Source organism: Apostichopus japonicus, chromosome 8, assembly GCF_037975245.1.
Source record: "Apostichopus japonicus isolate 1M-3 chromosome 8, ASM3797524v1, whole genome shotgun sequence".
Lineage (NCBI taxonomy): Eukaryota > Metazoa > Echinodermata > Holothuroidea > Aspidochirotida > Stichopodidae > Apostichopus > Apostichopus japonicus.
Genome location: NC_092568.1, coordinates 32,502,586 through 32,529,477, shown reverse-complemented (window position 1 = coordinate 32,529,477; position 26,892 = coordinate 32,502,586). Strand labels below are relative to the sequence as shown.

General features: G+C 35.7%; 1 protein-coding gene across 1 annotated transcript; it reads right to left on the bottom strand.

The window, feature by feature from the left end:
• Positions 1–611: 611 nt before the first annotated feature.
• On the bottom strand, positions 612–25,965 carry LOC139971630 (WD repeat-containing and planar cell polarity effector protein fritz homolog). Its single transcript, XM_071978267.1, has 26 exons — positions 25,794–25,965; positions 24,777–24,887; positions 24,270–24,314; positions 23,478–23,519; positions 22,945–23,015; positions 22,035–22,094; positions 20,912–21,032; positions 20,368–20,504; positions 18,356–18,433; positions 17,575–17,675; positions 17,218–17,280; positions 16,713–16,815; positions 15,281–15,317; positions 14,395–14,465; positions 13,852–13,902; positions 13,423–13,491; positions 12,796–12,887; positions 12,164–12,262; positions 11,136–11,241; positions 9,573–9,687; positions 8,549–8,672; positions 7,932–7,995; positions 7,186–7,291; positions 6,456–6,639; positions 5,534–5,640; positions 612–4,975 (listed from the first exon to the last, which is right to left on the bottom strand). Exons 2-26 carry the CDS (start codon positions 24,838–24,840, stop codon positions 4,878–4,880), a joined length of 2,208 nt encoding a protein of 735 aa, XP_071834368.1. The 5' UTR covers positions 24,841–24,887; positions 25,794–25,965; the 3' UTR covers positions 612–4,877.
• Between the last annotated feature and the right edge of the window lie 927 nt (positions 25,966–26,892).

The following is a 26,892-nucleotide window of genomic DNA, read 5'->3' as shown; positions in this document are numbered from 1 at the left end:
ACAAGCTGTGAAACGAGCTCACTCACTCAAGCTTAATTACTGCACAACATTTAATGGTTTGGAAGTTTACAGATGGTACTATAACATCAACCATGTCACCTAGCTACCAATGGTTGACATGAACAATCAAGTTTATATGCATGAGTCTGAAGTACATGCAAGGGCGTAGGAACCGGGGGGGGGGGCTGGGGGGCGCCAGCCCCCCAGTGAAAAATGTGTAGGGGTGGAAGTATCATTCCGCCCCCCCGCTTCGCAAGTCAGAAAACCCCTTTTTCATTTCCAAATGAGAAAAAAAATCTCATTTGGAGAACCAAATTGCATCTAAGGCCAGGTGAAAATACAAAATTAAGTTTACAAAATGGAGTGGGTGTTGAAGTGTGCTATATTGCAACAAATTGCATCTTAGGCCACCTGGAAATGCAAAAAATTCCAAAGGGGATTTCCCCTCCCCTTAGACCCCTCCCCCAGGCCGGCCATCAGTCTTCAGCCCCCCCACTCAAAAGTACCTTCCTACGCCACTGAGTACATGTCATATTTGAATGGTAAAATAATAAAAGGGATTAATTTCATCACAAAGATAATATTCGCAAAGAAATAAAAGACAAAAGATGAAGGGATTTTACTCAATTGTTTCCAAACAGGAATAAATATAATTACATTTATATTGCACTTAATGATGAAGAAATAATGAATACATGTTATGTAGAAAATATCACATCATGTGTCATACCAATAAGACTATATAAAGTGTGTGCTTGGTGAAGTTAACATGACCAGAATATATCAATATTTACCAGGATTTTATAACAGAAAGAGAAAGAAAAAATCTCAAATAATTCCACAGAAAGTTTTTTCACACACACACAAAAGAAGGCAAAGAAGCAAAACCAAACAATAAAGTTTAGGGAGTGTTCTGCTGTGACTGTTTGACAATAAAACATGTTATACTAAACAGTAAAGTTCAAGGAGTGTTCTGCTGTCGATCATAACTGTTTGACAATAAAACATGTTATACTAAACAGTAAAGTTCAAGGAGTGTTCTGCTGTGAATCATAACTGTTTGACAATAAAACATGTTATACTAAACAGTAAAGTTTAGGGAGTGTTCTGCTGTGAATCATAACTGTTTGAAAATAAAACATGTTATACTAAACGGTAAAGTTTAGGGAGTGTTCTGCTGTGAATCATAACTGTTTGACAATAAAACATGTTTCACTAAACAGTAAAGTTCAATGAGTGTTCTGCTGTCGATCAAAACTGTTCGAAAATAAAACAGCGTTGCCACCTTATGGTCACACTAGGGCTTAAATAAAATGATGTTTCCTATAGAAAGTAAATTCCATGAACAGAAGAACACACTTCTATATGCCCATATCTCCTGCACAAACAAGAACAGCTCCTATGGATATTTCCTAGCAAGGCATTGGTTGGCATTGTACTTTGCTTCATACATATTCATATACTTCTCAAATGTTCTAAGAATCTGTTAGTTTCAAGAAACACAGGTTTTTAGGATCAACAGGGCAAAACATGCCCTTACATTATTTTCTTAATTCTCACTCATATATGGTGTGATAACTGTTAATTGTGTCACTAAGTGTAGAAAGATTCTTCACTTGTTTAACTCAGTGCAGTCATCATATTATCTTCATAACCCAACACCAGCAGATAAAACAGATCACAAACAAAATGTTCTCTCTGTTATCTGAAAATGAGCACATGAGATGACAACAGCCGATAGGTAACATATTACATACCAACATGAGGCTCTCCAAATTAGAAAATTGCTTGTCAGATGGAAACTGAATTCTTTAATATCAGCTTTTTGTGTTTGGTCTGCTGGTTAACAGTAATACAGTAGATACAATGCATATTTCAATAGTAGATGCTATTACTAGTGACATTTTGAGCAGATTATGAAAATCAATGTTATCCTTTATCTAATGTTTGGATACAATGATACTCTTACAATGCTGCACCAACCACAGAAAGGTTTGCGGATCTTTCAAATTACCATGGAAAAAAAATTAGACAAAAATGGGGGAAAAAAATTGCAAAAAAATGGACAAAAATTGGACAAAAATTACCATGGAAAAACAAAAACAAAAAATTACATCAAAAGTTCTTTAATATTTGCTGACCAAATACCAAAGACATTTCGCAGTAGTAGATAATGTTGATATTTACTTGCAATATATAAATATATTCCATAAAACTATGCAATATCTCATTATGATGTTCTTTTTAAAATCAAAATGGGATTGTTTTAAATCTGACAATAATTATCTTCATGACTAAAACAAGACAGCAGAGATCTGTTACATCATCAAGGCAAATGTCCTAAATAACTTTATATTTTTTCTCCTTTTCATAAATTTGGTTCATTTGGAATGTTTTTTTTAGCAGTCACAGTAAACAGAATACAAGAATAGAATACAATAAATAATAAAAAAAATTAAATGAAAAAAAAATTGTTTAGTAAGTACGTTATCTTTCTTTGGATAAAGCATGAATACATAAAAGAGAGAGAGGTGGAGAGAGAAAACTGCTTTAATGATGCCATGATCCATCATAGAAGTAATAAACTTGAAGGCTACAGAGTTTACACCAACCCCATTCCCATCTTTGAATCCGTTCTCTTTCAGAGCCGACGGGTTCACGAGAAACTTTTGAATTTTTTTTTACTTGCAAGCAAAAATTATACAACAGAAAGTGGCAAAGTATCTTGTGAACAAAATCGGAATATAAAGAAAAATTTGATATCTTTTGGGCTTTTTTCAAAATTTGTTAACAACTTTCAAAGTCAGAGACTAATGAGTCTCTCTCAAAAGCACTGATAATGCTATATCTTCATGTTATCATCAAAGGACGACTTGAGCACAGAAACAAATTAGATTATGGTTTAGACCGCTACTTAAGCAACACTGATTTCAGTTTAGGTTGTACTTCTATGACACATTGAACTTGTAAGATATGACCTATTTTAACAGCTGAGGCTCATTCATTGAAGTGACTGGATTATACAGTCTAACAAACAGACCACAGCTAAGGTTCATCCATTGAAGTGACTGGATTATACAGTCTAACAAACAGACCACAGCGGAGGTTCATCCATTGAAGTGACTGGATTATACAGTCTAACAAACAGACCACAGCTGAGGTTCATCCATTGAAGTGACTGGATTATAAAGTCTAATAATCAGACCATCATGTCAGTTCCTCTGATAGGACACACAAAACTTGAAGACAAAACATAAAACATTTATGTTCTCAAAAATGACACATTTACAATGTGATATAAAATATGTCAAGGATAAACGGTTTCCTTTAATCCTTTACTAACCGGGTGAGTCCACAGAAACAGTAGAGAATTGCAAATGCCAGCCTTTCCATTAATTATTATAAAATACAACACATTAATGTGGTAGCAGAGACATTATTTCAATATTTCATTAATTTTATACTTTCTACTACTTTTAGAACACCCAAGTACATCATATGACGCATTGCATATATCTAAGCGCGACTATGAGCAATATGCCAGTTTCATTTCAAACACACAATTGCGTAAGATGTGATGATACATGGCCATCTAGTTTCAGTTATGTTTGTCTGTTACTTCTCCGTCCACGTTGCATATAATTCTTTGACATAAACATAATAAAAATTAATTTTAAAACTAGAATCCCATAATTCTTCTATACCCCTGATTATTTCTCTTTCCTACCAAGAAATAATCTCCCATAAATTTTCAACCCTTCCAAAATCCCCATCCACCCCCCAAAAAAGAAGAACAACTACAAGAAAACTACATGAAAACAAAAAACATAATGTTTTGTGCAAAAGATTTCAACCTCTCCCTTCTTGACCTGGGTGTGAGGTTCACCCTAGGATTTAAGAAAACTTTCACAGCCTTTGAAAAAATTCATGTGTTTACATGACTCAGTTGGCATGTAAATACCCTTGATGTGTTAATAGTTTAATATAATGATAAAAGCTTATGGGTATCCATCTTTGTGTTTTGTTTATATAATTCTAAGACACCATTTAATCTCAAATGGATTTGCGCACAGTTTGGTGTGTAGGTTTGACAAGTTACCAATGACCAAGGTTAAGTTATACATGCTATGGTACATTTAGCGCCTTTGGGAACAATTTCTGTTGATTTTGGCGCTATATAAAATGTACGTTGATTGATTGATTGATTGGCGAGAAAATTTCTCCTGCTTTTTTCATTAGGTGACATATCTCTGCATTATTCGTTAGGTGCAACAACCCACAGTGACATATCTCTCACTTGAGTTCAGAGGGGTCTTATTTTCATACAATTTTAGAAAGTATACTCATATTTTAATTTATTTTTTATTTAAAAAAACCAAACTAGTAGTTTAGTAAATAGTGATAAGTCTAGACTGAATTTTTTCTTCAGTTTTTGCCACATTTGGCAATATTTCTGCCATTGGAATACAAAATATATCCCTGTTTGATTCTGTCATTGTTATGTGTTCTTCTGTGTGATGATTCTTTAACTGAGGTCGTCAAACACTACTTCTTGCTGTACCAAGGTACAAAACACCTTATATAGAGGAACCTGCTGCTGGAGATGCTAAAGAGGTTTTGATTGACTAAGAATGCCCCCCCCCCCCATCCCCCCACATCTCCTCTCCAAAAAATAAAAACAAATAAAGAGAATAAATTAGACTTTGATATAACACATAAATTTGTTAAAGTTTTGTAGATAAATTTGTAGATTTTCATACCTGAAATGAATTTTTCCAAATCTACAGAGGATAATAGGCAACAGTAGAAGAGAAAAGAATAAACTTGGCCAAATACCGTCTGGAAGACTGATTTTAATATTTCACAACAGTAGTACCTTAAACCATCCCGAGGTTAATAATATTCAGATGTTTAGCTGCTTCAGTAACATCATCATCATCTTCTTCATCACCTTCTCTGCTGCCTCCGGTAGCTCCTTGGTCCAAGAATAAAAGAGGGACAAACAAAAACGAGGATAGAGGAAATATTAAACAAAACCACAAATAAACACAGATTTCCCAAGCTAGAAGTGAACTGTCACCAATATTGTTTTTATACGTTTATTTTTTCGTTGCAAGTTCTTAAATATTATGCACAGTTTATTCCTACGATGATTTCCATAGATTAGTAAGCTAATAGAGTTCGGTCACATGCTGTTAACAGCTATTTATTGCACCCACCCACCTGCAGTTATTATCATGATTTTGTGATTTCGTGAACTGGACAGAGCTAAAGAGAGGTATGTAAACTGAAAGCGTGTAACATGATGCTATGTTTCATTTAATTCAAAAACACACACTCTCTCTCACAAAAAAACAAAAAATATAGACAAAGAAAAGATCATCATCATGTTTGGTTATATGCAATATTAATTTCTCAAATTTCTACAAAGTTTTGAAACACTGATAATTTTGACAACTTAAGAACTAAAGAATAAAACACCCAATAAGCCTGTAGATGTATTTAAGGGGTCTGCGTTTTGTGGTTTTATTACCTGTTGATTCCCATCCAAATGGATTCCTACTGAGGACCTGAGTGTAAACTTCACTAGGGAGTCCTTGTAGACCATTTGAATCATCAAGACCTTCTATTTTATCCAATCTAAAAAACAAAATAAAATAAACAAACAATAAACAAAATCCAAAAATAATGTTTTTTCTTTATTAATAAATAATTCCAAATAACAGTTCTAAATATCTGTTTCATGAACAAAAAAGGATTTTTTTAATTTATAAGAAGTAACCCAAGCATTACTTATCACAGTTTTTGAAACCTTTGTAGACACATGGTTAATGCAGCCTACAATTTGATAAACACGACCAGAAAAAGAACCTCAAATAGCATATATGCGTCATGATGTGGACACTGACACATGTTCGGCCTGTATCACTGATGAACCACAGAACATGCTTCCTTTCAATGTAATTCAAATCGCCAAGAAGTCCTTGAGGCCAAGAAGCTACGATACTATTTCTAGTTGATTGATTGATTCGATTGATCTGAGAGATTGATTGATCTGAGAGATTGATTGATTGATATGATAGTCACCCAAACTGATATGCATCATCTATCTGTTGCTCTACTTTGATTTGATTGATCTGAGAGATTGATTGATCTGAGAGATTGATTGATGTGATAGCCACCCAAACTGATATGCATAATCTATCGGTTGCTTTACTTTGATTTGATTGATCTGGGAGATTGATTGATCTGAGAGATTGATTGATTGATATAATAGTCGCCCAAACTGATATACATCATCTACAGTATCTGTTGCTCTACTTTGATTCAATTGATCTGAGAGATTGATTGATTGATATAATAGTCGCCCAAACTGATATACATCATCTACAGTATCTGTTGCTCTACTTTGATTCAATTGATCTGAGAGATTGATTGATTGATATGATAATCACCCAAACTGATATGCATCATCAATCTGTTGCTCTACTTTGAACCAGTCCTTGTCTGCGCCTCTCTTCTGTTTGGCAGACGACCCCTTCTGTTGACGTGATTGGCTGTTGGCCTTCTCAGATTCCTCACTCCAGTCTGAGTCTGTCAGTAGCTCATCTTCTGATTCCAAGGAGGAGGAGGTGTGATCTACAAAAAAAAGATATTATTTTCAAACACATTGGACTTTTACCTGATGTTGGGTTAATTTGCTTTCCTTGCAAATGTGTTAAACAAAGAATAAAAAATATCATCCAGGACTCTATGTGATACAGAATGTAACTCAGCTGAAATGGAAGAATAAAACTCTGAAACAATGGAAAGTGTCAATGTAGACCTGACATTCAATTAGTATACAATCAATTGGCTTCTTGTTCCACTGATATACTTTCACTTACATATTACAATAAATTCCCGACCAAACTGTGACGTAGTAACAAACAAAACTTTTTCAAGGCAGGAACAAATTAGAAGTTGGCAAAAACAATATTAAAACAATAGTTATAACATGAAAGATACTGCTATTAAAGTTTTAAAGATAAAATATTAACCTGAAATATAAAAAAAAATAAGAATCTTAAAATAAGAATTTCCCTTATTTAGGTACTAAAAACGACAGCTCTGTAGCAAAATGAGTGTTCAAAAAGAAATCTAAACACTTTGTATATATCTAAATATATATATTGCTATTTTCACCTGTTTCTGAGGTGGGTGGGAACTCCTGCTCTATCTCGTCTGCTTTCTTCTTTGCTACTGCGGCTAATTCTTTCTCACCTTTGTCCAAAGCAACGAAAAACAGATCCTGGTAGATATCACAAGAAATAGAAAAGAATAAACACAAGACACTGGGATTTTATACTGCTGTATTCTAATTGAACATAACTTGACAATTCCATTAGCTCATCTGAATCCATTTACATTTCAAATAATCAAGAAAGATGGAATGAGAATGTATTTTACTTATGATGTTTGGCTTTAGCAAACCAGTATTTATTTGGGCTTTAATAAGACCACAAAGAATGTGGATGACAAAGTTGTCTGGGAAGACTTTGTTTAATTTATTAGTAGTTGTGGACTACTCCCTAAATAGATACTCCCTAGTTAGCTACTCTCTAATTAACTACCGTTAGGTACAAGAAAACCAGAGGATTGTCCAAGAGGTATTTTCTATAAACACAACACATAGTTTCTATGTTTTCTATTTGTGGATTCTTTCTCACCAAAAGATCGATATTAATCTCTTCAAAGAACCAATGTTTGTTTTTACAAACTTTTCAAAATGAAGAAGTTCCTCGATACAACATGCTTTACACATTTGTTGCTTTGTGATATATATATATAGATATTACTTTATTCAAGTAGAGGTCACCAGACATATGTTATTGTTAGATTATTAATAGTTACTAGAATAAAACCTGTCTCTATTTAACGAGTCCACTCACCATAAACAAATCTCTATCATGGAGGTCTATGGCCAGAAGGAAAGCTTTCTCAAATCTTTGGTACCTAAAAGAAAGAAAAGAGTAAAAGGGTTCACAACTTGAAGGATTTCATACCCGGAATAGCCAATGGCGACTTTTGATTCTCTTAAGAGAATAGAATCTGGATCTTATGAACAGTAACACAATAACTCGATTTGTACTGTTGGGGACTAAGATGTTATTTTGTCAAGGGAGGGGGAGGGGGGGTATGCAAGGAGAGGGGTCCTGTTTGTGTAATTTTGGTAAAATGGTGGATGTTTAGCTGCAAAATAGTGTTATAGTTTTGCAACTTTTGAAACAATGTTGAATAATATTTTGCTGTTCAGGTTGTACACACATGTTAAATATTTTTGTACTGTACACTAGGATTTTTGTATATAACTCTATAATACATGATTGCCCCTTACCCCCCCCCCCTGCCTGTGGGTCAACTACCAACCAAGGTTCATAATGGAAAACATTGGAAAACAGCTGTTTGCCAAGATTTTCGTTTGATACCTAAAGATGGCAATCCACTGTCAATCATTAATTTGGTTATGTAGTAACAAAAATCAAATAATTGCAATCTGTAATCTCACCTGACCAAAAGATGAAAGAACCTTCTGGCTAGACGACTGACCACATCTCTGTAATCGACGACAACGTGGTCAGAAATAGGACGGATTGGAGCATAGAAAGTACCGAGGCAAGTTTGCAAAATAACTGAAAGCAAGTTAAGAGATGGTAGTGCAGCATATGCAGCATATATAAAGCTGGCATAGTTGATGCTTCCACGAAGGAGTGAAGGCATCAAGAAAATACAATATAACATATTACAAATACATTAAGTACACATTTGATACCAAAGTGAAATCGAAGTAGGCCAATGAGAGACTTTTTTCCTCTGGCTATTCAAATGTGCTGTTGTCACCACCAGGTTGAACAATGAAGATAAAGAGGAGAGAGGAGAGGATTTATGCCATGCACTCATATTTGTATGTATGCGTGTATGTGTGTATGTGTGCGTGTATGTGTGTATGGGTGTATGTATGTATGTATTTTAGATCCTCCTGCAAGCAGGAATTCGCGATAAGCCTCGTTGGCTTATCAAAGCCGCAAGCTGACCCAAGTCAGTCTCTTAGATTCATATTTAACGTCCATGATTACAAATTGTCAATTGTCAACAACTCTGTAACTGGACGACATACATTAATCTTGGAGTGACACTTGGAGTGAATGTGACTGATATTTGTAAGGATAAATTGTGAGTTTATCTTTACGGAGCAGCTTCCATTAAATTTAATTACCACTGTCTTCCAGATTAATAGATAGATTTAATAGAAATGGGATAGAAAATCAAATCAAATCTGCCAACAGGTTTTACTATTAATAATCATAAATGATAATGTAACAAAAATGGCTTCTTTGTATGATTTGACAAACTATGTCTATATCAATGCACAAACAAATTATTGTAGAACGCACAAAGATACAAACAGACTGACTGACTGACTATGTAACCAATGAAAGGTGAAAATTAATGTAATATTTCGTTAAGATCAATAAATGACTGAAACTTGGTGACTATTTAAACTTTATTCCCTACCAGAGAAGGGGACTTACCTTCTCTTTGAGGATTCAGAGGTTTGGCTAAGAGGTTGATCATCAGGGTGCTAAGGCACATGAAACATAGTTTACTGTCAGTATTCCAGTTTAACATCTCAAGAATCTTCAATGCCTGTCGAGAAACAAATAATTTATTACCACACCAAATTAGTCAAAACAGTATCAAAAGAAAAACCTGCTTCAACATTGAATCCATAAAGTTGTAAAATCATTTACCAACTATAATAAAAAATCCCACAGTTGCAAATGATAGTTTATTAGCTTGACTTGATTATACAAATTGATGAAAATAAATAACAAGTAACAGTCCTGTAACTTCCCATCTGTTATTATTTTTTTCTTCACCATTTCATGTGATTAGCACAAATGTGAAATAATGTCTTGGCAATGGAATGTTAGGAATCAAATGGAATCTTCGACCTGTTAATTAAGATATATTTGGTGCAAATTTCTTAGATGGTGTCTTTCTTTAAGTGCAATATCGTGTCGAATAATGCTTCTTAGGGATCCATTAATGCTGGTTAGGGATCGATGAATGCTTCTTAGGGATCGATTAATGCTTGTTAGGGATCGATTAATGCTTGTTAGGGATCGGTTAATTCTTGTTAGGGATCGATTAATGCTTGTCAGGGATCCATTAATGCTTGTTTGGGATCGATTAATGCTTCTTAGGGATCGATGAATGCTTCTTAGGGATTGATTAATGCTTGTTAGGGATCGATTAATTCTTGTTGGGGGATCGATTAAGCTTGTTAGGGATCGGTTAATTCTTGTAAGGGATCGATTAATGCTTGTCAGGGATCCATTAATGCTTGTTTGGGATCGACTAATGCTTCTTAGGGATCCATGAATGCTTCTTTGGGATCGATTAATTCTTGTTAGGGATCGATTAATGCTTGTCAGGGATCCATTAATGCTTGTTCGGGATCGATTAATGCTTCTTAGGGATCGATTAATTCTTGTTAGGGATTGATTAATGCTGGTTAGGGATCGATTAATGCTGGTTAGGGATCCATTAATGCTTGTTTGGGATCGATGAATACTTCTTAGGGATCGATGAATGCTTCTTAGGGATCGATTAATTCTTGTTAGGGATCGATTAATGCTGGTTAGGGATCGATTAATGCTGGTTAGGGATAGATTAATGCTTGTCAGGGATCGATTAATGCTTGTTAGGGATAGATTAATGCTTCTTAGGGATTGATTAATGCTTTTTTGGGATCGATTAATGCTGGTTAGGGATCAATTAATGCTTCTTAGGGATCAATTAATGCTTTTTAGGGATCTATTAATGCTTCTTAGGAATCAATTAGTTCTTGTTAGGGATCAATTAATGCTTGTTAGGGATCGATGAATTCTTGTTAGAGATGGTAAAAACTGCAATGGAATTGGGGACAACAAACATAACTTAAGTATAACACTATCAGCCTTTCTTAAACATGTCTTATTGATGGACTAAAGATCTATCTCAGAGACTTCTTGTCAACACTATATAACAACCAGTAAAGAAGATATATAAAATTAATGATCATCGATTGGAATCCAACACCCATTGCTCACCTTTTGTGGTTCTTGGTTATGAAGGTATTGTTTTATCAGTTCATGAGGGCCAATTCTTCCCCTGCTCAATACACCGACATGAAACTTGAGCACCGCTAAAGGTCCCCTGGACGAATATAGAGGAAAGAGAGGATAGTAATGTCAGCTGACAATGATGCTGAAGAAGGTTATGTTGCCAGGGTAACAACAACAACAATAACAAAGGAGAAGAAAAGAAGAGACTTGGAGAGCAGAGATACATTGTACGATTGCTGCTATAATTATATATAACATATACTTAACATATATACTTAACATAACATACGGTTATTGACTCTAATTAGTTTATGTTTGCCAGAAAGATCTATCCACTCCATGCTAATTTCCACACAACAATTATAAAGCAGATATATAAAGAGTGAACACAGGAGTCCAAGTGAACCACTGGCAAATTTCAACACAACACTTATACAGCACACATATCAAGAGTGAACACAGGAATCCAAGTGAACCACTGGATAATTTCAACACAACACTTATAAAGCACACGTATCAAGAGTGAACATAGGAGTCCCAAGTCAATAATTGCCAAATTTCAACACAACACTTATACAGCACACATATCAAGAGTGAACACAGGAGTCCAAGTGAACCATTGCCAAATTTCAACACAACACTTATACAGCACACATATCAAGAGTGAACACAGGAGTCCAACTTGTCTAAGTGAACCATTGACATCAGTTCATCATTCTAATTGGCATAACCATTACACTGGGAGAAGTAACCAATAAGATTTAAGAAACATAGGTCAAGTATCTTTAGTAAAGACTATGCCGAGATGCAACCAACAGTTTTGTGATTATATGAGATACAGTCAGTTACTGTTCAGTATTCATAAGTGTTTGCATTGCCAAGACATATACACCAAAAAAAGATTCTTTTTTAGTCTGCTGCATAAATGTCGCAACAGAAGACCTTTACTGTAAAACTGCAAACAAGAAAACAATCGCGTCAGGGGTAAAAAAAAAAAGATTACTCCAACTTACAACTCAAAAGACAGAAGTAAAGAATGTGTGGCCTCAGCTAGACTATCCATTGGACTGGTACATTCACTCCAAACGCAGTGACTGATATTACTAGCTGGTCTGGTGAGGAAGGAAAAGTGACAACTCTGATCAAGTTTATATTATAATACACTAGAGATCAGAAGTGCTTAGAATATTAGGGGTTTGCCACCAACATCAGGCTGAGGTCAAAGGTTCAAATCCTGCTCTGATTAGTGATTTCTCTTCCGTTTTTTTCAAAGTTTGTTTATTATTTCCCTGTCAGTTTTCCCAGAGTATTAGTTGTTTGTAACTACTATATTTACTCAGAAGTGTTGTTTTGTCTTTCCCAGTAATACCAATTTCAGTGTCCGTCCTTAGCAACGGAACATTACAATTGAGATGTCATTTCCAGTTCATATCTACTTTTTCAAAGTTAGCAAGGATAATCAAATGGGAAACATCCCCCACCCCCCCCCCCCCCAACAAAAAAGGTTGGATTTTGTATAAACATTTGTAAGTTTAAAGCAGTCAAACATTAGACCAGAAAATCTAAAAATGTTTATCCTGGGACTGATGCATTTTACTTAATAATAATAATAATAATTTTGATATATATGAGCCTGTACTCTCACCTGTAGTAGAGGTTTAGATTGAGAAGTGAGGCAGTTTTTAAGTTCTCTCCTATCGTTGCGATCTTCAGTGTATTCAGTCCTAAATCAAACACCTGTTGAAAGCAAAAGGCAAAAAAAAGAAAAAAAGACTGTAACCAAGAAGAGCAGTGTCATCAAACACTTTGTCAGTTATTAAACATATTATAAATGGACAATATGGGTTCTTTAGAAGGAAAAAATAATTAAATTCCTCAGATAACTATGTGTTCAAACATACAAGCCATAAGAAAAATGATTAGAACTAGTGAGTTCTTTCATTTTATTTATCCTTAATGATATCCTCTGTTGCAGAGACAACAGACAGAGAGTATTATTGGACTTAAAAACACTGAATATATTCAGTTTGCTTTAATATGTAAGGTCTCCAAGCTAGGGCTTGTTCTGATCTACTGTTTTATGATTCTCAATTGCAAACACGGCAGACAGCGGCTATTATTAAGAAAACACAACAAAAGTATTTAAATTCTTTATAGACCAATAACAGAACACAGATGTAACCATTGACTGAAAATGGTCACACAGATATGAAAATCAGCAACACCCCCCCCCCCCCTCTGAAAAATGGGACAGAATGTCTGCAAGGTCTACCTGCAAGTCGGTTCTTCCAACAGCTACAATTAAGGAGTCTTCTGGGTGCCATACAAGATGATTAGGAACCTGAAAATTAATGAATAAAAGTACAAACTAAGTTGGCACTGTACCCTAGTTCATGCATTATATTTCGAGAATGGCACAATAGACCGTTCATTAACCCCCCTACTTAACACATGAGAAGAGTAAACCACCCATTAACTTTAGTAATGGTGCTGAGTGCAACAGTTATGTAAATCAAGCACACAATGTTCCAAAAATAGGGTGGAATTTAATTTTTGATTCCGTCGAAAATTCTCCAGGAAATTGGACGGCAAGTAAATTACTATGGCAACATGCTCCTTTAAAAACCATAAAATGTACACAGCAGATTTCAAGATGGATGAGATATTCTCACAGAGAACAGTAATTCTTAACCCCGCTCACCATTTCCATTTGGACGTGCTGGGTGACCTTTTTAATCTCATCAAATAGAATCTGTAGGATATGGGTAGGAAAGTATAAAAATAGCATTAATCTCATGAGTGCATTGAACCATGCAGAGTATTAAAATAAGAATACAATTACTTTGGCTCAGCTTTTAAAACATGCAATATCTTGAAGGGAAAATATTTCAAAAAATGGGAAAAGTTTCACAATCTAAATTCCAAAGCCCAATTATTTACTACTGCTGACTTTGTCAGCAAGAAAACACTGCAATGCATATAATTAAGCTGGATAGAGCCTAAAGCAATGGTTCCCATGGTGACGACATGCTTCATTATACATATTGATACAGTTGAGCGATTGCACAAGAAACTGGCTGTCATCTTTATGTATCATTCACAATCTATAAACTGAAAAAGGCAATTTAAGCTGAACCATGACATAAGTGTGCAAACACATAAGAGCAAGAAGTATATGAAGTAACAGAGAGAGTTGTTTATATAGAGAAAATCAGATCTAAGGCTGAATATATTTTGAACTCACCAAACTACCGTCCTTACAGCCTAGTAATAACTTATTTTCAGAGTGACTCTTAGCTTGCGCGACCACTGGAGCTGTCGATCAAGCAAAAACAACAAAATATTAGGACGACATCGAGAGACAGTTTGACTGCAGGGACAAAAAGTTCGTATTAATAAAGTTGAACTTTGAGTAGAAATTATTTGCAAACTATATTTGGATTATTCCAAGTTTTGTAGGCATGAGAATATCCTTCGTTGGAACTTTAAGTGGAAGAGTCCATTGTCCGAATCCTGATCCTTTTGTTTCCCATTCAGGCAGATCTTCTCAGAAACGCACCACTGTTCTAAGTGAAGTGCTATCGTCTTACAAGTTTTGTCTAACTGAAAGATATTCTACATATCACTAGCAACAATAAAACTGCAGTCTTGTTACACTTTTGACAAAGGTTACAATACTAAGGTTCTTTGTTCCCAATCCGGCAAAAAGCAGAGCTAAGAGACCTAAAATCATAATCTATAAGTTTAGTTCACCAAAATCGCAGCAGAAATTATGAAATTAGGCAGAAAAACTCAAACATTTGCAAAAAATGAAGAAGTAAACAGATGACATTAAATGTGTGGGACAAAGCATATTCTAAATGGCTTTCAACATTGTGCAACCTGCTAACTAGGAACCCCACAAAACGGCTTCATTCACATAGACTTCTTACTTTAGCTGGAGGTGTATCTAATTAGGTGTGAATATTTCATGGTATGGTCAGATTACAACTTTAAGAAGCAAATGGTGGCATTCAAAATTCAGTGGAGATGTAATGGTATTAAGCAACACACACACACAAACATATACCTGTGGTTTTTAGCAACACACAATACACATATACCTGTGGTATTTAGCAACACACACATACCTTTGACTGGAACTTGTATTAATGTTACTCTCTGAACCTAAAAAAAGAAAATGGAGTGCAGAAAATAGTCAGTAATAGACTACCCAACGAGCAGGTTTCAGGGGATATTTACTCGTTTCATCAACTGAGTAGAGGAAGGTTTGTCATTTCATCAGTCTTGTCAGTCAGATAAATAAATTATGAGCTTGGAACTTACTGAATATCAACTATTAAACAGGTTAAAATCATTTCTTATTTATTTTCAAAATGTGGAGGCCCAAAGTCACGACTGTTTATTAACCAATAACAGCAGTGGCGGAGCGTCCATACAGTCAGGGGGGGGGGCGGATGACCGCCCTGACGGACACAAATGGACTACTGGCGCCCTTTTCAGCTTTTTACCTCTTTTTACTTTTTCGTGATTATTGATTTTGTTATTGCGCTCTCATCTACCTATTGACATTTGTCACATTTTGTTGGTGTAATTTTCTAACAAAATGCTCTAACGACGGTCGTTAATATATCGGCACTTGCGTTGTATGAAACTATTTACAAGAACTGTACAGGGTTTTCGATCTATTTTTAGACGATACGCCACGCGCAGTGGCTGAAATAGTAATAAACACCAAACATTAAGTCGGCATGCAGTGTACGTTATTCGCTGCTACGAAAACATGAGCACTCACAAAGATACCACAGGGATTGTGATAAAACGCATGTACTTTCAACACCCATATAAACTTCCGAGTTGTCACAAATGGCAATGACACCTATTTATTCTTCGTTTATCTGCAAATTAGCAAGGCCCGGCGATCTAGGGAGTATCTTTACTCAAAAAAATTCCAACCTGTGGTGGCGCTCCGCTTAGATAGTGTCTAAAGCGCCGACAATTCTCGCCCCCCCTGACCAAAAGCTCCGCCACTGAATAACAGGCATCCTAAAGCAATTCATTCTTTGTACGAGCAACTACTAGAGCTCTACTCTGTACTTATAATACTCTGCTAACACTGATGCAATTCAAAAACTTTTAGAGACTTAATATCAATAAATTAATAAAAACACAGAACAAATCTTCATTTAATTAAAAAAAAAAAAATTAATGCCGGTAGCTCAATTACATACTCTGCAAATACCTAGCCCTTTTTATGATTTGTACATCACCAATTTTTATCTTCTGATAAGGATCATTATTAAGGCAGATTCTTGTTCTGGTTGATGATATTATTGCCAAATCTAACAAGTATAACAACAAGTATAATAACAACAACAACAACAAGTATAAAAAAATAAAAAAAAAACAAATCTAACAAGTATAATTTCAAATAGGATTGCAATTGATCAAATTGATAAAAAAAAAAAAAAATGCAATTGATCAAAAAAATGAAAAATAAAAATGAAAAAAGTGGACGCTGGGTAGTACTGAATTAATTTATCTACAGGGACTTCAACTTACCCTGTTCCTGGATATTTCATACATGCAACAATTCACCACAAATTCTCTTTCTGAAGTGCTGGCAGCCTGCTCCACAGTGTGAATGCGACGGGGCTGACAGTTACTAGGCAGGAGAAAAAAAGATGACCATAATAAATGTCAAGAAACCAAATGACCCCAGTTCTGAACTCTTTGAATGAACAGGGAAAAGAGAAATATCAAAGTATATGTAAATCTATGTCAATAGGGAAAACATGAGCCCACCATGGAGGGTCATGTGATGTTTTTCCCTGTAGCAACTCTTACAGTTCTCCTTGGAGTATATTCTACAACAACCAAAGTCATAATCTAACAGCTTCCACATTCCTTGTAAAGTTACACAAACAATGGAATCTAGTTAAGTGATGGTAGATTTTTTTCAATTTTTAATGCAATTTTTAATTCCAAACTTGCCATTTGCCATATGCTTCTGTGCAGCATAATATGACATGTTGTCTTGATTACACTCACTGGTCTTCTGACTTACCTGAAACTAACATCTAATGGTTTCCTTTCTGTGCTACCATAGCATATTTCTTCCAGCTTTGAGCTGTTAGAAAAAAGAAGAAAAAACACACAGTGTACTTTCAACAAACCTTGGTAATAGTACATTCCACATACAAAATGTTCTATGTTAAACATGCTGCAGTTGTTCTTATAACATACATCTATTGACTTTGTTACATTTTTACAACAATACCATGTTGAATACCTTAATAATATTGCAAAATACAAATCTGCACCCTAGTCAGTACTCTCACAGTTTTATCACTATTAACACTACCATATCAATGTCTCCTAGTAAAAACATATGAATAACCGAAAGATTAACCAAACAACTTACCCATTAGTTGCTAAAATCAGTAGGTTTGACCTATCCCTATCTCCCAGGATATTAGCCCAGGGTACAGCTTCATCGCCTCTCCAGTACCACCAGACTAACACCTAATGTAGAGAGGACAAAAAATATGAAATCTAGGGAACCAAACATTAATACTCTAATCATATATACATAATCAAAACAGATTAGCCCAGGGTACAGCTTCATCGCCTCTCCAGTACCACCAGACTAACACCTAATGTAGAAAGGACAAAAGATATGAAATCTAGGGAACCAAACATTAATACTCTAATCACAAAAACAAAACAGATTAGCCCAGGGAACAGCTTCATCACCTCTCCAGTACCAACAGACTAACACCTAATGTAGAGAGGACACAAGATATGAAATCTAGGGAACCAAACATTAATACTCTAATCATATATACATAAACAATACAGATTAGCCCAGGGTACAGCTTCATCGCCTCTCCAGTACCACCAGACTAACACCTAATGTAGAGAGGACACAAGATATGAAATCTAGGGAACCAAATATTAATACTCTAATCATATATACATAAACAATACAGATTCAATTCGTTTGATTTTCAGGTTTCACATCACTAAATATCCAACCCTAACTCAATCCACATATTCTTGCAAAACTGGAACAGGAACATTGTCCTGCACCAAAAGACTCTACTCAACTTCAGAATGAGTGGTCTTAATGAGGGATTAGCGGGCTAAACCCGAGATCTGTCCCAAGTTTGAAAAAATTGACAAGAATGTCACAAAAGTCGTACCAGTTCATCTGTTGAGTTGACTGATATTTCACGAACAACCTGCTTACCCTGAGGCCCTGGCACATCTATGAAGCTTGTCTAAAAGGGGGGAAAAATGAAAATCATATTAAACAAGTATAATAAATTGTTATAGTTTAATGTATATGAAAACATTTCAGATGTAACAAGACTTGTAGCATGATCTGCATTCCCTAATGCTGGATGAATATTCCCCATCACCAGTGTGGTATGGCTGACTGAATAATGGTGGGTGGCATTAGAAGCAATGAAACCTAAACATCTGGAAAGTCGTGGGGCTCCACCCCTGGCTAGCCAAAGTTAAGTGGGTTTTTCGTCCAGGAGCGTCCCATCTGAAAAGTTCTTCCAAATTTGAAGGAGAATAAAAAATCTGAAATGAGCTGAAAGTGTAAACTCTGTAACTAACCCACATGAAGTATAAATGGTAAGCCACTTTGAATTCTCCCATATGTATTTATGGCTCCTTAGCATCATTGAATAACTGCCTTCAAGGCCGATTATAAAAATTCAGCTGATTAAAGATTTTGCAATTTGGAGTTAATTTCAGGAAATACTATTTCTGGGTCAAGCCTGACTGAAATAATCACAGTGTGATGATTGACATTTGACCTACTGGCATGGGCGGCGATCCGTACTTCTGAGTGGGGGGGATACGACCTTGTTGACTATCTAAGCGTAGCGCCACCATGAGTTGGCGCGAAGCGTACAAGAAAATTTTGGGATTTACAAACCCTCTAGATGGCCGGAAACGGCACTTCCCGAGGTTTCCAAGTGGCATATACCCAACTTTAAAATAGGGATATCATGTCCGAAATATCTCATAATCAGGATCCAAAATACTTTTTTTTTTAATTTCGAGTGTTATTTTGGGAAAATTGCCCCTGTCAATCTTGTTTCAGGCGCTACGTTAGAATGTTCGAGAGCTCTTTTATATTATTCGATGAAGAAAATGGCCTCATGCAGGCTATTATAGGCCTGTACACATGCAATACACAATTACACATAGTTACATTCCTAGGTACCGATTGCTAGGGCATCCAGGTGAAACGTGTATTAAGCATTACCCTGGTAACATGAGATTCTCAGCTGTTTGAGGGAACAGGTATGTGTGTAGGCCTACTATAGGGCCTATATGAATACTATGAGGGTGCATATATGTACTTTATCAATACCGTGGGCGCAATAATACATTTTGTGGTTATAGGGCCAATGAAGCCTACAGTCAAATATACTTGCTATATAAAGCGCTTTATTTGAAAAGATCGCACTGCGTTTATAGTAGGCGAGAAATGAAGCTAAAAAAGAGCCGTACATTCACGATGCATAAATGTAGGCATGAAAATATTCTTATCCCTGGCATTTGGTGGGGGGATATGGTGTATTACATCCCCTCCACCCATTTTCATGGGGGGGATATATCCCCCCTTCCCCCCCAGGATCGCCGCCCATGCCTACTGGAGATAAGACAACATTGCCAAACAATGCTAGGATGACATGTGATAATTAACAACTAGAGTCCAATAGAACTATTAAACAAATTATGGGTTTCCTAGAAGTTATCCTTAATTCCAAGCTACATTTACTCCTGTCAGATGAAGTTTAACATTTGTAGTTTTGTTTTTTTAAGCTGTTTTGTGTTAATCATGCTTGATACTATATTGATGCTAAAATCCCATTATTGTTTCATATACTTCAAGAAAGTCTCAATTTTCTATTTTGCTTTCTCTGTGAGTCTATGCTACTATTTAAAGCTGTCAAGGTGATGAAATTCATTTATTTTAATGAATAAAAAAAGGGTCTAGAAGCTGTTAAACTTATTTTGAGTCAAGCCAGAATCTTTGGTTAAAGTTGCCAGAAATCAACAAACCGAACACAAAAACTACTTTTCTACTTTGTACTATCACGTTCACATCAATCCGACATCTGCCAAAAGATTACCGGTGACAATTTCTGCATCAGTTTACTTAACCCTTGTAAACTTGTATTATATTTACCTTTGGATCCCATGTAGATATTTTCTCCAGTTTTGTGGGAGTGTCTGGTGTTTGGTTTGGTTTCTTGTTGAAGTACACCAGGCCTACCTTGTTCTTCTCAGGCACCAAGTACACGATGAATCCATCTCTTAAGACGGCTGTTTAACAAAAAAGACATATAGCATAAAAAAAATAAAAAATAAAAAACTAATAAATCCACAGGCATTACATTATTAAAAATGTACAGTTCATTTCTTTAGCCAGACTTTACTAGGTTATAATCAATGCAGTAATGTTTTACACACTACTGAAAGGGTTGACTTAATCGTGATAATCACTATGACCCCTGACATGCTTATTATAATACTTGGCGTTAATATCGAGAGTACGAGGACAGAAATATCCAATAACAATGAATCAAAATACGAGACAGTTGAAAGCAAAGATGATATCACTATGATAGCACCGCCTGTCCATTCATCCAGTAATACCATACCCTTCTAGCATCCCTCATATGAAGTCATTCTTTAAACTATTTCTATGAATATTCAGTGACCCAGCTTACCTTGACTAATGACATCGTGCCCTAGCTTACTCTGGATGGTTTTATCGACCAGAATGCGTTCAATGTCTCCGTTGTGGCTGGTGGTTTGGACAGAGAAGTGAACGCCGTTCGAAAGCAGAACCTGAAATCAGAGCAGGTATAGAAAACCATTACTTGTACTGTTAATGTACTGTTTATATATTGTTAAATGCCCAATCATACCTGTCTTCAATGTAACACCCCCAAATATGATCAGTCGTCTATATTCATCAAATATGACTCTGTTTGTGAAGTACGACAACATTTACATCGGAATGTGAAAATATCCATAATCCATATCCATAAAATAACAATGAGAGAGAATGTGATACAGAAAGTTCAGGGTAACGCTTTCTTTAATATTGATGACACATTGATGTTTGAGACCTACTTACTAAATACAATTTACAAATCCCTAGGTTTAACCGCTAGAACTTATTAAAGCTTGTCCTCATTTCGGTCATTCTTGTGGTGCCATCAGAAAATAACATTGTATGGCAATGCATTTCATTAGCCTATAACCAGTCAAATAGAGAAAATTAGAGATTTCAACAACTTGTCTTTTCATTTTTGTATGTGATACTACATGCAAATATGTCAGGGCGATGAAGGTATAGATCTGATTAGAATCATTAATTGTTTGCTAATTTATGATAATTACGTGATAAAATCTTCTCTTAACTTGATTAAATTGCAACCTTACTTTGCAATTATATTTGGTAAGTTTTTATAATGTAATTGTTATTTGGCAAACCTCATGCAAAGAGCTTTTTAAATGTTCCTGATGTCGATACGCTCGAGCGTATAACATACGCTATCTGTTCCTACTGTTCGCACTTCCACCTATGGGGAACGTTGCTTTGCTAGATCAGCTCCACAGGTCTGGAACAGTCTCCCCTTACATCTGAAAACAATCCAGCATGTGTCAACTTTCCAGAAAGAACTCAAGACGTTCTTATTCATGAATGCGTATCCATTTATTTGATAACTGATGTGTCCGTTTTGGGGTACTTTGCTCCTGCAGCGCTTCTGAGCAGTGTTTTTTAACTGGATAAAAGTGCTTTAAAAATTCTTATATTATTATTATTATTATTATATTACTTGCCCTGAGATGTCTTTGAGTTTTCCATCCACAGAAGACAACTCTATTCGATGACAGGTGGTCCTAGGAATAAGACAAATAAAACTGTTAGTGGCCAGGACACATAGGTTTAACACTTTATATTCTTACATAATAGAGAGAGGTTAAAACGAACATGCTGTCTTAAACAATGAGCTATATGTTAGGAAACTCTTTGACAATATTACTCCCCAGGGCACAGTGTGCTTGACAATTCAGAACATTGCTGAAGTACTAAGAGAGATGCTCAGTATTATGTCAGGGAATAATTAACCTATGCAAAATGAGCAAATTGCTACACAGGTACAAAGATGTACATCAACTATTTCTTCATATAAACCATAGTCTTTACAATTCAGAACATTGCTGAAGTAATAAGAGAGATGCTCAGTATTATGTCAGGGAATAATTTACCTATGAAAAGTGAGCAAATTGCTACACAGGTGCAAAGATATACATCAACTATTTCTACACAGGACCATAGTCTTTATAAGAAACAAATTTCAGAGCCATCAATACGGTTACACAAAATTTTGAACACTGACGTATTTCCTCTATGTGGTCTTAAAGTATGGAATCAAAAAATTTCATTATTATCGTTGCAGTGTGCTCAACCATATGTATCTTGCACCCTAGTCTATTTTGGAGGAATTACCTGACATTATGCTTTTTCAGTCTGCAGTATGCTCCACCATACAGCAATTGTCCCTAATGAGGAGTCATTCCAACATAGATAGTAATTCATCAACATATTAGCCTTCAACACTGGGAAGGAGTTCTATCAACAAGACATGTACCAGTTCAGTTTTTATCATTTTCCAGTGCATGTGATACTATACAACCTATCAAGAATTTCACACTGATCAAGATTAGGAGTAAGCAGTAACTAACACACCTCCATCTCCTTCAATGCATCCCTGACCTTCTCCGGCCGTCGATTCCTCGGAGTCCAAGCAATGTCTCTACCTACAGATGTAATACATGATAGAAACTTGTGTAATATCGAAATAAAACATCCTTTGGGTCTAAATAGATTACATTTCAACTAGGTAATGATGCCTTTTATATTTAATACAGTTTACAAACTCCGAGTCTTTTGTCAGGAATCTGAACTATACAACCCTACCTTTTACCTTTAATTTACCAAGTATTACAGTACGATTTCAAATCAAGCTATTGAAGGAATCAAACTGTACTTGTGACATGTCCCAGTATCAGGTCAGATCAGGAGAATACAAATACATATACCTATACAGGCAATACATATATACAAACCTAAGACAATATATAGATACCTAAAGAAATACATAGTATATATACTTTATACCAGGTAACAAAAGAAACATGATTTGAGGGAAGTTTTTCATTTTTCTTTGAGTGATTTGTTCAGATAATTGTGACCATACAAAAAGGAAACCTTTCACTTACTCTCATCATAACTTTGCCGTTGTGACAGATAGTTGCCTGGAACTGAAAATATTAAAGGACAAAACACTAGTTATTAGCTATCATATAACACACTGGGTGCCAGAGTTTAGTTCGACAAAAATTTAAAGCATTTGCAAAATTGAGTTTTATTTTGGTTGTGGTTTTGGTAACATATTGTATCTCAATGGTACATGGCCATATGTACTGCTATTGTAAAGAAGGAGCAGTGCTAACTTGATTAAAACCAATCAATATCACTTTTTTGTGCTACCAAAATTTGCTTCCATTTCTGTCAATTAATTCTTCTTAATGTTCTCTGCTAGAGTTTCAACTGTTCACAAGGAATTAAATCTGGTACATGTTAATTTTAGTGGGCATTAAACTAGACTACAGAAACGTCAAGATATATTGAAATATATTAAAAATGCAAAGGTCAAGAAAGTTTTGACTATGAAAAATTTCAAAATCAGTGAGCTTAGGATTAGCAACCAGTGTCTTCAGGTTCATGCTTAGAATCAGATTCTAGCTAAGCATGTCTATGATCTTTCAAATTTCAAAGTTTAAAATTTCACAGCGAATATTTTGTTGTTGAAGTAAATTCTCATATATGAAGAAGAAACACTTACGACTCTTTTTAAGAGGCTTTTGAATTGAAAGTCGTAGGGATTCTATAACAGATGTTAATATCAAACATAACTTATCTGCTATAAACACAGCCTTTTGATTTGCTTCATATGTACATATACCATCCTCCCAATATTTACTAACTGGAGAGTGTCAGTCAATACTAACCAATATCATCTTTATCATGGTATACATGGAAACTGACATCTGTTTCTGCAAAGAGAAGAAACTAAGAAAGTAATAGAGAGAGGGGGTGGAGATAGTTGGAGAGAGAAAGAGAGAGAGAGAGCGAGAGAAAAAACATACTTGCTCCAAGTTATCTGGGCGGTATCCAATGAAACAGGGGGTTGCGATCCCTGGTGATGCTATTTACAGAGTACTGTGGCTTCTGACTTACATCCTTAGCAAAGATAGGCTTAATAAAGACTATTGGATAGCTCAGTTGGTAGAACAGAGTAGTGGTATTCCTTAAGTTGCTGGATCAAGTCCCAGCTAGCTATCCTTAGAAGTCTTCCTTATATTTCCTTTGAGCTTTACCATCCCTTCCCAGTACCATCCCCAACCCATTTCAATAAAACAAATTAAAAAATGTAACTTTGAATACTCACCAAGTTCAAATTAGGGAATGCATGTCAAACTTTCTTCATATAGAATTGAAGAACTTAATGTACGTACCTCTTCCAGGGTTGGGCATTGTTTGGATGTGCCACAAGAAAAGTTCCAGAAGACAGTCCGCCATTTTTACGAATTTTGTGCTTCTGTGATCGTCATTCACTAGCCTTTAGCCTGCCCAGATCAAAGACGCAACATGTAGTCAATCAATATCACAACATTTGGAAGAACATCTTCATTGCCATTTTAGTAAGGCTGTTATTATCTGCAGTTTCAGTCAAATACCTTGGGTACAAAACCCAAGGCTTTACGCACAGCAATGTGATTTCCTTTTCAAACAAATTAAAGGTAAGTTCTCTTCAGTTCCAGGGCGTTACAGGTACATACTTTCTTGTCAATAAAAACACTACCTCTACCCTAAGTCTATATCTTCAATGAGATTGCTGAAACCAATTTACACAGAGTCATGGATATTTTAATGTTAAGCCGATTAGCTTGGTTTAGAATACTTTATGAAAGGTTGTGGCGTTGCGCCTAAACAAGGAATAAGAGAAAACAAGGAATAAGAGAAAACATAGCCCTACTGTACATTGCTATTCAGCTGGCTGGCAAGTGCATAGCCACAACATCTATCAAATCTAGGGGTTTCAGGCGCCAATCTCCAAGTCTTTCAATTGGATATCCTCTAGTTGAAATGTTCGCTGGGTTGGCATGTCTGTTGACTAAATAGGCCCTCCTGGCCCCCTAACAACCAATTAACTTGGTGTCTCACTTAGCCCATCCATGGCTCAGTCTACTCTTAGCAAAGTTTCCATTCCTTACATCTACATCAATGTATTCAGGGTACATCTGTGCAAAAGTATCGGTCTGATTTTGAGCTCATGTCATAACTTGGACTTCTTTACGTTTTTGTCTGATCCTTTCGGATCCATTTTGGTCACTTAATTCGGAATTTCGTGAAACTAGGCCTACTCTATTAACTCAATGTTTCGAGTCAGGGTAGGGCCTACCAACACAGGGAAAGAAATGACTAAGATAAGAATACAATAATGAACGTGGAAAATTATATCCGTTACTTACAACATGAATTCAACATCGACGCTCAAACATTTGCAGTGTAAGAAACATACTTTAGTAGGTGATTTTGGGGCCAGAGAACTGAATGCAGATCATGGGCGTATGAATGCCTATACACATAAACCTGTGAATTGTTTTCTGTACAAGTCGTTTAATTTCCAGGCCAGCTCTTCAAGGCAAATGTTTGCAAGAGGTGTAAAGGTGCATAGCGCCCACTTCTTACCTTAACATTAATTTATATGCCGATTTACCTGAAGATCAACATGTAACGTTCATAGGATATATAAGTACCTACACATTGGGGTGTCATACCACTTGCTTGCTACACATTAATTTCTTATTTACGGCTTGGCTTGCCTTGCACTCTGTACGATAATATCACTAGAGTTCCTTGATAGAGATGGAGGAACTCTAAATAACACTTGGGTAAAACGCCCTCATTCAAGCACAGTTTTCTTCAAGGAAGTGTGTTTTTTAGTATATGGAAATGCACTTTGTATCGGATGTACTTTATTCCCGTAATGTGCACTTTATACAGGTGCGTTTTCCCCACAAACAGTATGCTTGTCCCCACCCCTACCCTGAACTTGTTTGAAAAAGTCAAATCATTTCATTCAATTACAAATTCTTTTGGGATTCGGAGAAACAAATTAATATGTTTGACATGGAAATTATTCTGTTAACATGCAGCTATAGATAGGTATCGGGTTTATATTAGTATTTCACCTTCCAAATCACAAAGATCTGTAAACAACCTTGTAATACCACAATAATACTTCAAAACTATGTCGCCGTTTGAAACAATTATTTAAATGTATCATAGGCCTATATAAACATATATGAAGGACCATCGTATATCAGCAGTAGAACGTATGAAGGCTCTTCTTGTTACTATTCGTTACTGTAACCCTGTACCCTTGGGGGAGGGGGCGTTCCGCATCCCTCCCACCACGTAACACATGCATGATGTAAAGCCAAGTGATTAAAATTGACATACGAGCGGAGTTTTACATTGTGAACATTTTTAATCTAGTTTTGATAGATATTGTTTGTATGTGTACGTGTGTGTGTGTGTGTGTGGGGGGGGGGGCTGATAGGTTGT